The 14,048-nt window shown below is 41.2% G+C and overlaps 1 protein-coding gene across 4 annotated transcripts in view; it reads left to right on the forward strand.

The window, feature by feature from the left end:
* Window positions 1-4,332: 4,332 nt before the first annotated feature.
* SLC4A5 (solute carrier family 4 member 5) overlaps window positions 4,333-14,048 on the forward strand; it is a 94,154-nt gene continuing 84,438 nt past the window's right edge. For 2 of the 4 annotated variants that reach the window (XM_088470844.1, XM_088470843.1), the window contains exon 1: window positions 4,577-4,648. In XM_088470844.1, coding sequence (XP_088326970.1) covers window position 4,648 — 1 coding nt within the window. In that variant the 5' untranslated portion in view covers window positions 4,577-4,647. Of the gene's footprint in view, window positions 4,379-4,456; window positions 4,649-14,048 lie in introns of those variants that run through there. The other 2 variants (XM_088470841.1, XM_088470842.1) reach the window with 2 other exon arrangements.

Here is a 14,048-nt window from a genome sequence, read left to right on the forward strand (position 1 = left end):
ACATCGGCCCGTCAAGAAACATTTACACCAGGTCTGACCAGCCACAGAAACTGCAAGGCTCGTCGCACGGTGTGTATGCAATCGCAGTGGGTAGTTTATGCACGCCCATGAAAACGCATCCAAACGGACAGAGACTCCTGCATTTTTCCATCCACTCCCCCATCACCACCCGTAAACGTTCACAACCTGTCACTCACTCTGCGATGGATTCCTCAGTGCGTCCGTAATTGCAGTGCAGTCGCAGCGCACAGTATGGTGCATATGCATGCGCAGTGGTTAACAATCGATCGATCTGCGTATGTAATTGCAATTGCGTACGCTGCAGAATCAGGCCCTAAGCCTGCACATGGGCCCTCTCCTCTCCCTGGGTAGGAGCAATGGATGCCCCCTTGTTTTGATAAATGATCATGCATAAGTCATACAATTTCTGTTTTGTCTGTTGCTTTTTTTTAGGAGCAGGGATGTGTATGACTGGCGTCAAATCCCCTGTAAGATCCAATAGATCCAGACATGCAGCTAGGAACAACAGGAGCCTTTCAACAATGCTCCTCAGAAAGAAGTTGTAGAGATATAGAAAAGTTACAGTGCTATCTTAAGACCTGTACCAAGAATTATTTGATCGTGTTCTCGACGTATTCCAAGATATGTGAAAAACAAATTATCAATATCGTGTGATACCGTCAAATGAATATTCTTTTTTATAGAAAAAAAGAAATGCACTCACCATTTGTCAGTGGGTGATAAGTGTTGAACCCAATTTTCACCATGGTCAAGCTGACGGAGCAAACGTAGGCTAAAACACGCTGCTAGGTAACCATTCATTGGTTCTCGCCACTCTTTCATTTTTTTTAGTATATTTTTATCTCATTTTATGTTTTATTATTTTTACGATATTGGTATTTATTTTTTCACACATCACGGAATACGTCGAGAACACGATCAAATAAATTCTTGGTACAGATCTTAAGATAGTGCTGGAACCATTTTTTTAGGAGCAGTTAGACTCTGTAACAACCTATTAACCTTTCCCCTGTGGCGTGTAAAGGCATCTGAGTACTCACTTTGCTTCTATACAATACTGTGCAGAGTATAGGGGAGATTTATCAAAGCTTGGAGAGAGATAAAGTACTAACCAATCAGCTTCTAACTGTCATTTTCCAAGCTATATTTGAAAAATGAAAGTTAGGAGCTAATTGGTTGGTACTTTGGGCCTGATTCAGAGGTGGAAGCAAAGGCCGTCGATGTTGCATCTTCTTATGCAGTGGATCTGAGAAGTTATGCAAAAGTCACAGCAACCGTCTAAAGAGACATCCAATGCCAGCTTCTCAGATCTTCCACTTGCACCCAAAGACACAACAAGGACGAACATTGTTATTACTTTGTATGAAATTCGGTATGATTTACAGCCGGCTGCATGGTTCAAATCCCGGCAGCGGTAATTCTACCCCCTGACCCTAACCCTCCTTTAGGGTGCCTAATCCTAACCTCCCCACCCTGTGCCTTACCCTAATCCCCCCTCCAAGTGCCTAAACCTAACCCCCCCTAAACCTAACCCCTCCTTAAATAAAGTTTAACAGTTATAAGAACTGAATAATCTTTAGAATCTTAATTTAGTGGAAGTTACTTAAATTATGGGAAAATAAACCTTTTGTGTAGGAGGAAAAAATAGTCATATCCTAACAAGGGGACATTGCTATTAGATGATTTGATAAGTTATACCATTGGTACTAGGCCAGCAATATGTGCCTCTACTAAGGCGCCCCCAAGTCAGCATTCTCAGCAAGCTTTGTGTTGCAACAATTTGAAGGGTTTTCATAGAAATGACAATTTATTCATGCAAGTCTAAATTGGTAGCAATTACATTACAGGTAGAAGATGTGTCAAAGCGTGGAGAGAGGTAAAGTGGAGAAGTTACGCAAAGCAGCCAATTCACTTCTAACTGCCACTCATCTAGCACAGTCTGTGAAATGACAGGTAGAAGCTGATTGGGTGCTTTGGACAACTTCTCCACTTTATCTCTCTCCAAGACTTGATACATCTCTCCTTAAAAATATGTACTTAAAGAAATGTTTATTTCACACATTTTATATATAAGAGACGTGAAGAGCGCTCTTTCAGTTCTCGTGGGCAATAAAATGGCCAGTTCCAGTGCAGGGACCATATTTTCTCCAGAATGAATGTGTGTGACCAGAGTTATCATCCCCTCATCCAGCATTACTTTATTTACTGTTTATGTTCGGACAAAGAAAAGTTACAGTTTAGCTGTTAATAAGTTGTCTCCAGCAGGCAGTTTAATAGATGAATTCTTGCTCACAAATCAGATCTCTAATGTAATGTCACCTCTATTCTGTGCATCTACAGTATGTGGAGGCAGTCAGCCAGGAAAAAAAATCAAAATCAGTCAGCATGCTCCTATATAACAAGTGCACTACAGGACACAGCGGCATTGCCCCAAAAGTCTTGTTTTTCCTATCAAAAATAGGGCTTCACACTATCTATTAATAGGTAACGCCTAGCGAGTGACAGCGGTAACGCCTAGGGAGTGACAGCGGTAACGCCTAGGGAGTGACAGCAGTAACGCCTAGGGAGTGACAGCGGTAATGAGTAGGGAGTTACAGCGGTAACGCCTAGGGAGTGACAGCGGTAATGCCTAGGGAGTGACAGCAGTAACGCTTAGGGAGTGACAGCGGTAACGCCTAGGGAGTGTCAGCGGTAACGCCTAGGGAGTGTCAGCGGTAACGCCTAGGGAGTGACAGCGGTAACGCCTAGGGAGTGACAGCTGTAACGCCTAGGGAGTGACAGCGGTAACGTCTAGGGAGTGACAGCGGTAACGCCTAGGGAGTGACAGCGGTAACGCCTAGGGAGTGACAGCTGTAACGCTTAGGGAGTGACAGCGGTAACGCCTAGGGAGTGACAGCGGTAACGCCTAGGGAGTGACAGCGGTAACGCCTAGGGAGTGACAGCGGTAACGCCTAGGGAGTGACAGCGGTGACACCTAGGGAGTGACAGCAGTAACGCTTAGGGAGTGACAGCAGTAACGCTTAGGGAGTGACAGCGGTAACGCTTAGGGAGTGACAATAAAGAAAGGCTGCAATCAATGTCAGGATGCTGATAAAAGAAAAAAAAATTATGAAAAAATGTTTATTTTATTATAATAAACCTTTCTTCAGTAATGAATAGCTATAAAATATTTACTTTTTGAAATATATTTTAATCTATTTCATTCTTATTTAAAATAAAAAAGCAGTGGAATAGAAAGCCAGTCTGTGCATAAAGAAACCAGCCAGCCTATACTGGAGCAGCAAAGTGGTTATTTGAGCCTTGCTGCTCCTGCCTCCTTACAGCCTAGGCTGGTATCCTATGAGCCGTCGTAATTTGCTGTGGCTAATTGATCCGGAGGGGGCTATCTAATTAGCCTCAGGCAGGCGAAACAAAATCCCAGAAATCAAACCGTTTACATTGCTGAGATCGCAAAAACACACAGGTTTTTTGTTAATAAATAGGCTCTAATTAGATTGTCCAACAATGACTGTCAGGCAAAAATCGCATGGCTACTAGGATACCGGCCTTAGCGTTAATATTTTATTGATAAATTACAGTGATAAGTTCACCTCTATAGAAAATTGCTCATCAGTGGGAAATTAGTCCGTTAAAGTGCACGCAACTCACAAATACTGGTATCAGGGACATGAATTTATGATCAGAGCATCGCTGCTCTCAGTCACTGTAACAGGTGCTGCCCTAGAACCCCCAAAGTGCTCAGACTTCTGGTGTGAAGGTCACCTGTTACTTAAAAGGCCACTATGCCTGTAATACAAGTTGGGTTAAATAACTTAAATAACTAAAAATAAATAAATCATAAAGCATACATGCATACCTCCCAACTGTCCCGCATTCAGCGGGACAGTCCCGTTTTTCTGGGACTGTCCCACCCGCAGGCCGCAGTGATGCACGGTGTGGGGGGGGCGGGTGACAGTTGGGTGGAGCACAAACTGCAGCTCTGCTGCCCAAAATCTTGGATACTGCAGGGCACGCCCCAACAGTGACATAAAGAGGGGTGCCAACTAGGCACCGCCCCACTTCACAGAGGCTCCATCCCTTTTTTGGGGGCCTGTCTACATCACGCAAAATGTCCTGTGTGATGAGACTTAAAAGTTGGGAGGTATGTATATGTAAACGTCTCTAGAGCTTTTCTCATTGGATGATATTTGGAATAGAGCTACTGAATTTACTACATAATAGCCACTGTGGGGTATTGTAAGAATTGATTTGCGTAATTACATAGCAATCAAGTATTAACCCCTTGTGCTTTGTCTTTCAGGTTTTTAGGATATGATGGATGATGATATCGCGCCTAGGAAGAGATATGAGGATGAGGGTAAGAGCAGAGCAGAGTATTTGGTTTGTGGGAAATTATATTGGTGATTATTGATGCTGACTGCCATTCACTCTGCAGACTATCACTCCATCTACATCGGGGTTCCGGCTCCCAGGAGTTACAGGAGAAAGAGGCGGCGGAGAAGGTCGTTATCGAGTCGGGACAGGAGCAGTGAAACTGAGAAGCATTACGGGCGAGATGAGCACTCGGATACAGATGAAGGAGGAAGACTCAACTATGACAGTGAGCCCTATAACATCAGCAGAACCAGTGAGTGACTAATTCTGGGAACAATGGGAAAAGCACAATGTCAATGCTGTAAAATGAATCTGGTACCATATATCAGGTGATTCTGACTGACCCTAACTCTCAAAACAATGGTCTCACACTGTTGGCAGGAGGTTTCCAAATTTCAGAACAGTATAGTATGTTTGAATCATAGAGTGTTGCTTACTCGCGTAGCATAAATTGCTATCTAAAAATAGGTTTGAGAGTAACAGTATAGATTTATTTTTATAACAAATAATTGACATTACTGTGACTACACATTCCCACAAGCACATACTTACCTCAGCACATGTCAGCAGGCATAAAGCCTGGTGCTAAGCGCCTTTAAGCTAATGCCACAGCTGATTTTTTTCATATGCAGTGTTGCACATCCATCTCGGTGCGTCCTAAGACACACTATCGGTGCACTATATGATGCACCATCGAAACTTGCACCAGCCCTATGGCAGGCACTGTTTCTCCGTCTGAACAGGGCATCCTGCGTGAGCGGTTCTGCCTCTCTAGACACAGCCGCTGTCAGCGACACGTCCGCAACATGCCTGCATCTGCCGAGTTACGCCCCAGGAATGCCCACTGAAATCCACAGCTCTTGCTTCCAAATTCAATCTGCATCTCCACCGGCAACCATCGAGACGCATGCGCAGAACTTATAATATCGGCCAACTGCGTGCATATAGGCATTGCTTGTGGTTAGCGTCCACATTAATCAGGCCTGTGATTCCTTTCTGCTCCTGCATTTTGCCCACCTACGTAGGTCTCCAAATTGTATTGGGATTCTGTTGCAGAGCACTTGGACATAGGGAGGATTGGCCTTGTGTGTAACCAGCATTATACATCAAACATCATCAGATGCATATGTAGTCTGATTCCAAGCTTACAGGCAGAAGAATGGGGTTTGCTCTAAAAGTATGGATTTAACTTATATTTCAAAGGGGAGGGCTGATTGATGCTTTTTTCACATATGCCTAAAGCTAGTCAGACTATTGCAGCATATTTATAAGGGATGCAGACCCCATTGTGTGCTGTGCAGCAGGTCCCCCATGTAAACTGCCGACTGCGCCATCTTTTGAGTGAACATTTTCAACCTCAATATTTGTCTCAAATTTGTGCTAATGTTCCCTGTAGTTTTGAGCCACCTACAAGCCATCACTAGTGCTTCTACCGAGCTCAATTGAAGCACTATGGACAGACTGAGGGGTCTGTTTACAAAGAAGACATAAGTTACATCTCAGAAGACACCAGATAAATGCTCTAGGCCTGATTTAGGGGTGTGGTAAGTATTACCGCAGGACGCATGGCCGGCAGTTCAAACACCAACAGCGGCTGCCCGGCAAGGGTGAAAATCCTGATCATTCTAAGGTAAGTAACGCTAACCTAATTCCCTACCCTAACCCTAACCCTCCCTCTGGCCAGCAGTTCGAATCCAGGCAGCGGGAGGCCGACAGAAGCAGAGTTCCTGGCAGAGGAAGCCCGACAGCGCTGGAAATCCTGATCGTCCCTAAGGTAAGTAAAAACTAACCTACCCTCCTAACCCTAACCCTCCTTAGGGGTGCCTAACCATAACCTCCATCCCAAGTGCCTAACCCTAATCCCCCCTCTAAGTGCCTAACCCTAACCCCCCACTTCCCCGCTGCCTAAACCTAAGTCCCCCGGGGGGGTGCCTAACCCTAAGTCCCCCCCGGGGGTGCCTAACTCTAACCCTCCTTCCCCCTAGCCTAACCTTAACCCTCTCAGGGGGGTCTAACCCTAGGTCCCCCCCGGGAGCCCTAAACCTAACCCTCCCCCCCCTGTGGCTGTCCGCTTGCGGCGCCCGGCATCCCTTGGATCGGGATGCCGGGTGCCTGCCTCCCGACGTTGGTGAAATGAGCAGTGTCTACATCTAGACGCCGGGCATTTCACCCTCGCCGGGATAAAGCAGTCGGGGAAGCCGGTTGTCGGGATTAAGACAGCCGGTTTCCCGATTGCATCCCCTTAGGGGTGCCTAACCCTAATCTCTCCCCCTAGTGCCTAACCCTAATCCCCCCTCTAAGTTCCTAAGCCTAACCCCCCCCCCTTCCCCGCTGCCTAAATATAAGTCTCCCGGGGGGGGTGCCTAACTCTAACCTCCCCCCGGGGATTGCCTAACCCTCCCTTCCCCTAGCCTAACCCTAACCCTCCCGGGGGAGTGCCTAACCCTAAGTCCCCCCGGGAGCCCTAAACCTAACCCTCCCCCCCACGCGGCTGCCCATGCTCGGCGCCTGACTTACCTTTGTTCGGGATGCCGGGGGCGTCGGTCTTCCGGCGTCTGGTTAATGACAGGCGTCGAGTTTTTGACGCCTGTCATTAGTACCACGCCGGGATTACAGTGTCTGGAAGCCGGTGGTCGGGATTTAGACCGTCGGCTTCCAGACTACATCCCTGATTCAGAGCTGGGAGTTATTTTAGCTGGGTGACTGTGGCTTTTTACCAAGCTGCAGCGGTGATACTGTGCAAATGCTAGTTTCAGCCCTCCCCTTGTGTACTAGGGCGCACCGGACTGTGCACGTCCTTAGGACACCTGCTTTCAATGACTGTGCACAGTGCAACTCTGCCAGTGGGTCTTATCACTCCACCAAGTCATGCACCATCGACCCTTGCACCAGCCTATGGCAGACGCAGGGTCTCTACTGAAATTTGGATTATTATGGAATCTGTTGCTGCAGCTCTGCATTTGGGTGTTCACTGACATTCCTGTGACACTACCATAGCATGCCCATGCGTACACTTCTGGCTACTTCCCAGTCACTGTCCAGGAACATTGTGGATTTGCCTCACCAGTTCTAATGCCAGCGACTCCGCACACAAAACCAATTTCTGTTTACATTAGGGGGAAGCATGCGCCATAGGGGTTTCCAGCACTTTCTCGCATACACAGTAGCAAATAATCGCTCAGCTGAATCGGCTCCTGTGACTTCTGCTTCTCACAATTTAGCAAGAGGTTTATGTCACTGATTTCTTCTTCAGTACCTCATATTCCTCTTTGGGGATGTGGCCTTAGACCACTTACCAAGTGACGAAAAGCTTAACTCTTCCCAGCAAGCTAACACTATGCCAGGATGGCTTTACCATTATTCAGCAATGGGGACCAGAGAACCTGGGTAAGCTTCGTTGGATGCCTGGATTTTGTCCGCAAGCATTGTCTGCAACAGGATGGGGACTACATCCCATATGGATATCGCTTCTTCCTTTCACCGGCAGCCTTAGACTGCCAGTGAACAGGAAACAATCATGGAGTAGGAGCAGGCTTTTCAACTGGGCTACCTGAGCAGCTCTGGTATGATAAATAGCAGTGGTAATACATTCTCTATTGCTGCTCTAATCGGTAATATAGAATGTTAATTACTGCAGAGATATGGCTGGATATCACAAATAGATCCCACCGCTTTCCATCACTGAGCTTTGGCGATAGTAAAATCACGGGAGATACTCATAGGGTTAACATTTTAAATAAAATAGTGTTTTATTAATCCCCCAGCAGAACTATAATGAACAAATCACATACAATGTTATATCTTCAAAATAAATGAAAATGAGTAATATTTAAATATTCTAAATTATTAAACTATAAATGCAACATATAGTGGACTGCAGGATATTCCGTGCGGTTAGCGTGATGCTCTAAAAAGGATTTTGTGACCTCACATTCTGAAAGCCCCTGTCCACGGTGAAGCACTTGAAATTCTCTGTAATCTGCTCATTAAGCTGTGTAGCTGAAGCACAGAGACTTCAGTCACTAGAGAAGAGGACGGGGCCACAACATGCAGACACCACCTCCAGGTAAGGCACAGGACCTGTACATGAGACTATACTTCACTACTAGTGAGACCAGAGGCACTGCTGCATGTTCTCGACAACTTTTATCTTGACCCCATTACTTAAACCATTCACACTGACTCTTCTATTTTCTATGCTATTTCAATGTGTGATAATATAAAATTATATGAATTTAACTTGCCTAAAATACTTATAAGATGCTCAAACAATGTTTTACTATGGAGGAGAGCTGATTGTTTATTTCTATTTTTTTTTTTTTTTAAGTACATTTCAGGTTAGTTACCCCAAAAAATTGGTATATTTAATATTACCAATTCCACACAATCCTAAATTTTACTTAAACGATACATTTGGAAAGTTTTTTTTTTTTTATAACGGTAAACATGTCTTAAAACTGTTCCCAGTTATCAGGGGCTCTTGCAGTTTTTGATGGTTTTATACTACAATTACTCAGAGGTGGAAAACTAAATTCACAGCAACCAATCAGACATTTGTTCTCATGTTCTAACTTGTGCTAGATAACAGCTAATTGCTGATTGGTTGCTATGGTTTTCATTGCAGATTTGCATCTTTAACCAATGTTCGCAAGAAAGAAAAAACCCTCTGTGTCCCTTAAATGTTCTCTTTGATGTAGCTCTTAGTATTTCTGCTTTCTTTAGTGTTGTATAAGGAAAAGTTTATTGAAAGGGTGTTTGGGAATCAAAATTAAATTGGATAATGGTCAATGGATTCTAGCAGGGGTTGGGGCATGATACCTTATGGGAGCATGATTTATAGGATGCACCTCACCAGCCAACAGTGAGCACCTGGAAACTGTATTCAAATGAGCAATTATGCTAATTTATACCAGTACCTTTATCATCAATTTGTTGAAGGTTTCAATTCCAGTTATTAGTTTTGCAATATAGATCGGATGCCTAATCTCCACTGTTCTGTGACTTTTCTGTTCCTCTGTGGACCAGTTGATGAAAATTAAATAGCAATTTGCACACTTAATAATTTGCACAATAATAATTGTCTGCAGAGCTTGTCAGACTGTTTCCTCCAGCAAAATTGGTGAGATATTTGTAAAAAGCGATAAAACACTGCAGAATCGTGTTTATTTTGGGGTTATGCTCTGCATGGATAGCTAAGAAATCTGTATATTTGTTTTTGTACTAGCATTAAGATTTTTGTTTTATAATCTTTTGCAAATGCTCAAACAAATAAACAATAATTAAAACCAATACTAATACAATTGAGGAACTGCGCTTATATAAATACAAAAACCAAACTGATATGGCAGATGCACAAAATAATATAAAGACATTCTATGTATACATTAAATATTTAATAAGAAACACTAAAAAATATATATAATATATATTGTGTGGTTATATATATATAATATATCGCCATAAATACAGTAAAGAATGTATAAACTAAATGGATGAATAAATATCAGTTTTATAAATTAACACACACCTTGGAGACCTGAAATATGGTAATTGATCTTAATTGCAACTGTAGTGACATCCAATAACAGGGACAAATGCAGAATATTTAAAGGAGGGTTTCCAAATCCTCAATGCTCTGGCAACAGTAATGTATGCAAATGTGGATAACAATCTTCTGCAATGGCAAGTGGTCATAAAATCAATGGTAAAAGTGTGTTCACGAAATCGGCTGACGCGTTTCACCTCTATCCACAGCTGCTTTATCAAAGAGCCAAAGTTCTACAATAGTAATATTGTCTTTAGAAATGTTTTTGGGCTCTATCAGTAGTTCCAATTTTGGAAGCTGCAGCTGTAGATATATTATTATTATTATTATTATTATTAATATTATCATTATTAGTTTACTTCTCTTATTTAGGATTAAGTATTAATATTAATATTTAGTATTATGTTTTCATTATTTTTATTTGCATTTTATTTGTGTGTGTTGCTTTAATCACTAGGACATCATGTAAATTCTCTCATCTATTAACACCAAATTATTTTTTAGAAATATATTCCACTTAGGAACAATTAGCATTTAAGTGCTAGCCTGGTAATTATACTACACTGAAGCAAACTAGTATTATAGAAACAACATTTTTTAAAAAAATAAGCACATTTTATTTAACAGGACAGAACATTGTGGGCTTTGATTGTAGGTTTCTGACAGCATAAACAAATTTCTCTCTTTTTTTTTTATCTACCGAATTACAATAAAATCCTTTCCTTATGTACTGACCAAATGATGGGCACTTGTTAAACACATAATTGGTGCAACAATGCTTGAATGTCAATGACACTCACTACCCTGTTCACGCATGATTATTTAAGAGATCTATATCTGTCATCTCAGCTTCCTTCTAATACAAATTAACATTATTACATTTTGCTTTTTTTCTGCCACTGCTCAGTAATTAAACCCCTTCTGAATGCATGTATAGAACGAAGAGGAATTCTTCTACAGAAATAATGTGGGATTAACTTTTGACATACAATGCGTGAAAACTGCATTTCCAATAAACCAGCCAAAGAAACAAAGACGAGACTGTTATGTTTGTTCTTAATGGTTCTTTGAAATAATATGACCCCTGCTGGAATTATATTTACTTCTGTTTTTCATGCAAAGGTAGTGCCACCTACTGAGAGGAAATCATTCTGCACTAAACACTCAGCTAATGTCACATAGAGGTGCATCTATCACATACACAAAGGCTGCCATTTTGTGGGTTAAACCAATACTCTGCCCTCAATGGTTGCAGCCATTTCATTGTCCAAAGCAATAATTGTTAAGAATTCATCCTACTTACTTACAAGGATCCAGTGATATAATTAAGATGTAAAGCCCAGCAGCCATCTTGTAAGTTTAACCGGCTATAGCTTAGTTGCATGCTTTGTGTCTAAATGTTACAAATGGCTAAACAGACAAAATGGCTACCATTACCCGTTGTGGCTCAATGATGTCACTGGCTCTTTGTGTTTTGTGAATTTAGCCAATGCCGCTATACATATGATACAGATTAAGATGAAGTGATTTCCCCCCCAAAAAAGTCTAAAAAAAAATATTCCAACAAGTAACAGTTTCTGTAATTATAATACTGTATATGATTATAACATTATTGTACTTCTTACAGATTATAGTGCTAATGATCTGATTGGTTGCTTGCTAGCTGCCTACCTCATGCATATGTATATCACTATGTGAAAGCAGATGTGCCTGTATACATGTGAATTGAGGAAGGCCTGGGAAAGCAAAGACTAATTCTGCAAATGTGCTTGCTCCGTGTAGCTTCACCATTTAATATTGATGGTCCTCTTATGTATAAATGTATTGTTTTGCCCTATCCCATGTTTTTAGGAAGTTCAATATTTTGCAACTCTCTCTCTATATATAATTTTTATTTACAAAACAAAATTTACATAATATAAAAACAAGTGGCACAGGTAAAGTAGAATTGCAGGTTATGAAAATAAATACAGTGCCTGTTATAACAAACCTGCTCAGAAACATAATAGGCTGGAAATTGTAATTGTAATTAACCAAGATTATGTGGAAATTCTGTGACTAGACAAAGTAGTTCCAAGTGAACATGACTCCTAGAACCCAGGTGTGCTATAGATTTCACTTCTGCCGGTAATATGAAATGATAGAATGGTAAGAGGAGGGCACTGCAGTACAAGAGTGAACAATGAAGTACTATACACACCCAAGCAGATCAGCCAGGCACTCAGCTCTCTCTAGGCTTGTGCTATCCACATTACATGTCCATAAAAGTGGAACAATATTGTGCTACTCACTAGGAGGAAGGAGATTGCTGGAAAAACACAACCTGGATAATTCAAAGAATGTACTAAATCTTGAGATTAGGACTTTCGTTATTTCCTATGCAGAGGTTGTTTTTACACTGTTGGAAAGTACATTTTATTCAAAAGTATTTTAGCAAGGGCTAAACAGAGAAGAAAATCCTTTTTTTGGGAGCACTCAGTGATTAAATGTGTTTATTTATGAAATGTGTGAACATATGGTATAAATTAAAACATACCTTTTATTATTGTTTCTTCTAAAATTGTAGGGCATGTGGTCTCCTAAACATAGTGAGTCCGACGAAATGTCAATTGGACCTTAGTCACTGGGAAAATGTAATAATTCATATACAATAATTTTAACAGATACACGTTTTCTGTAATGTCTAAAGCTGGCCACACCCTAGACCAACTTTCATCCAACCATCCAACTTGTTGATTGGTTGGAATGAAAATCTGGTAAGGAATGAAAGCAAATGACAATCAGCAATTTGCTCCCAAATGCCGGAGAATGGACAAAAACTGTTTGAACAAATTGTTTAGATCAAACATTTAACAAACTTGTCTGAATTACCATTTTCATCTGTTTTCTGGCATTTAGGAGCAAATTGCTGATCATCATTTACTCCCATACTTTACCAGATTTTCATTCCAACCAATCAACTAGTTGGCTGGTTGGATGCAAGTTTATCTAGTGTGTGGCCAGCTTTAGTTCATTATCGGCGAAGTTTCATTCAGCGTTATATATAATCTATGTTGGCACTTGGTAGCAATGGAGAAAAAATTCTTACGTCTAAAACACCTGTATTTTAAGACAGATAAATCCCATATGAACCTAATTTATCATACAATAATGTTCCAGAGTCTCTCAAGTAAAGGAACATTATTGATGATTTGTTTATCTTGAACCATATATGGTAAATAGGTTCATATGGGATTTATCTGTCTTAAAATACAGGTATTTTAGAGGTAAGAATTTTTTCTCCATTGCTTCCAAGTGCCAACATAGATTATATATAACGCTGAATGGAACTTCGCCGATAATGAACTAAGACATAACAGAAACGTGTATCTGTTAAAATTATTGTATATGAATTGTTACATTTTCCCAGTGACTAAGGTCCAATTGACATTTGAGCGGACTCACTATGTTTAAGAGACCACATGCCCTACAATTTTAGATGAAACAATAATGAAAGGTACATTTTAATTTATACCATATGTTCACACATTTCGTTAATAAACACATTAAATCAATTAGTGCCCCCAAAAAAGGAATTTCTTGCTAAAATATTTTTGCGTAGTTCTACTTATTCCTGGGAGCACCGCCAAATGTAAGCATGAAAATTAGACTGTTAGTCTTTTACAAGCAATTATTTGGTATTCTATATACATGTCTATTTGAAGATATTTGATAAACCCTGTACTGGATCATATTATATGTAGGGATGTGCATGCTCGGAAAGGTTCAAATTTGCACGCCGAGTTAGGATTTTTCCCTCCAAAAAATGGGACTCAGAAAGAGGCAAAACGTCATCTTGCAAAGGTCGAGGAATGATGATGTTTGTCCATGCAAGATGATGTTTTGCCTCTTTCTGAGTCCCGTTTTTTGGAGGGAAAAATCCGAACTCGGCGTGCAAATTCGAACCTATCCGAGCCTGCACATCCCTAATTATATGTCTTCAAAGCAAATTTTATTCTCAAATCTTCAGCATGAAACCAAAAGTTTTGTGTAGTAATTTTGACTATTAATTTTGTGGTGCAACATAATGGCAAATGTAGGATTTCTACAGAGGGGTTTCCAAATGCTT

The sequence above is a fragment of the Taudactylus pleione genome, unplaced genomic scaffold, assembly GCF_031769625.1.
Source record: "Taudactylus pleione unplaced genomic scaffold, aTauple2 ptg000105l, whole genome shotgun sequence".
Classification (NCBI taxonomy): domain Eukaryota; kingdom Metazoa; phylum Chordata; class Amphibia; order Anura; family Myobatrachidae; genus Taudactylus; species Taudactylus pleione.